This window comes from Teleopsis dalmanni, chromosome 1 (assembly GCF_002237135.1).
Source record: "Teleopsis dalmanni isolate 2A chromosome 1, ASM223713v2, whole genome shotgun sequence".
Taxonomy (NCBI): domain Eukaryota; kingdom Metazoa; phylum Arthropoda; class Insecta; order Diptera; family Diopsidae; genus Teleopsis; species Teleopsis dalmanni.
In genome coordinates, this window is record NC_051846.1 from 234,709,269 (window position 1) to 234,710,208 (window position 940).

At 36.0% G+C, this 940-nt stretch overlaps 1 protein-coding gene across 1 annotated transcript; it reads right to left on the reverse strand.

The window, feature by feature from the left end:
* Positions 1 to 265: 265 nt before the first annotated feature.
* On the reverse strand, positions 266 to 940 carry LOC119667736 (fork head domain transcription factor slp1-like). The gene has a single exon (XM_038077044.1). It carries the CDS (start codon positions 938 to 940, stop codon positions 266 to 268), a length of 675 nt encoding a protein of 224 aa, XP_037932972.1.

Consider the following 940-nt stretch of genomic DNA (forward strand, 5'->3'; position numbering starts at 1 on the left):
AAATTTGCTTAAGCATTCACATCTATTAATATATTATGAAATTTATATACATTGAACAATTAAAATTACCAAAATATCTTATATCATATTAATACTATGTACAAATTAACAGTTTCTTTATGAAATAAATAAATTAAAAAATTATTTCCTTGAATTATATTACATTGGAAGTCCCCCATACATAGTACATTGTTGGAGATTGCACCCGCACTCAGCAGAAAGTGTTTGTTGAACTTGAAATTGATGTTGTACTGCAATTCGGTCTTCAGTTGGGAGCTGGGGGTGAAAGTTGTTTAAAGCTTGTTGTTTTTGTAGTACAGCTTCTTGTACAAAACGAACTTCTTCTGGAGTCGGAAAATACACAGCATTTGAGAGAGTAATGAGAGTTATACGGTATTGTGTTGCTTTGGTGATAAGGATGTCCGTACGAGTAACCACCACCGCAATGTAAAATTGCTCTTGAATCATTTAACGTTGAATTATTATTCCGACGTAAGCGGCCAGTGGTTTCCCCAATAGTTACGTCTTCCGCTGATGGATCTATTGCCCAATAGTGACCGCGTCCTGGATCATCTAACGCCCGAGGTATTCGCACAAAATATTTATTCAAGCTTAGATTGTGCCGAATGCAATTCTGCCACTTGTTTCTGTTATTTTGATAGTACGGAAAGTTATTAGCTATCCACTCACATATCCCGCCCAATGTTAAACGTTTATCAGGACTGCTACGTATGGCCATAACAATCAGTGAACTATATGTATACGCTGGTTTCTCATTAGTGAATGTAGATTCATCCGATAATGTTTCATCTGAAGAAGTAATATCACATGAACTTATGGCCCATTCTTCCGTCGAAGTATTACTCTCTATCTCCAAAGAGGACTTTGTGTCCGATAATATAGAACGAATTGAAAAGTTAGATTCGAATACTTCAGCCAT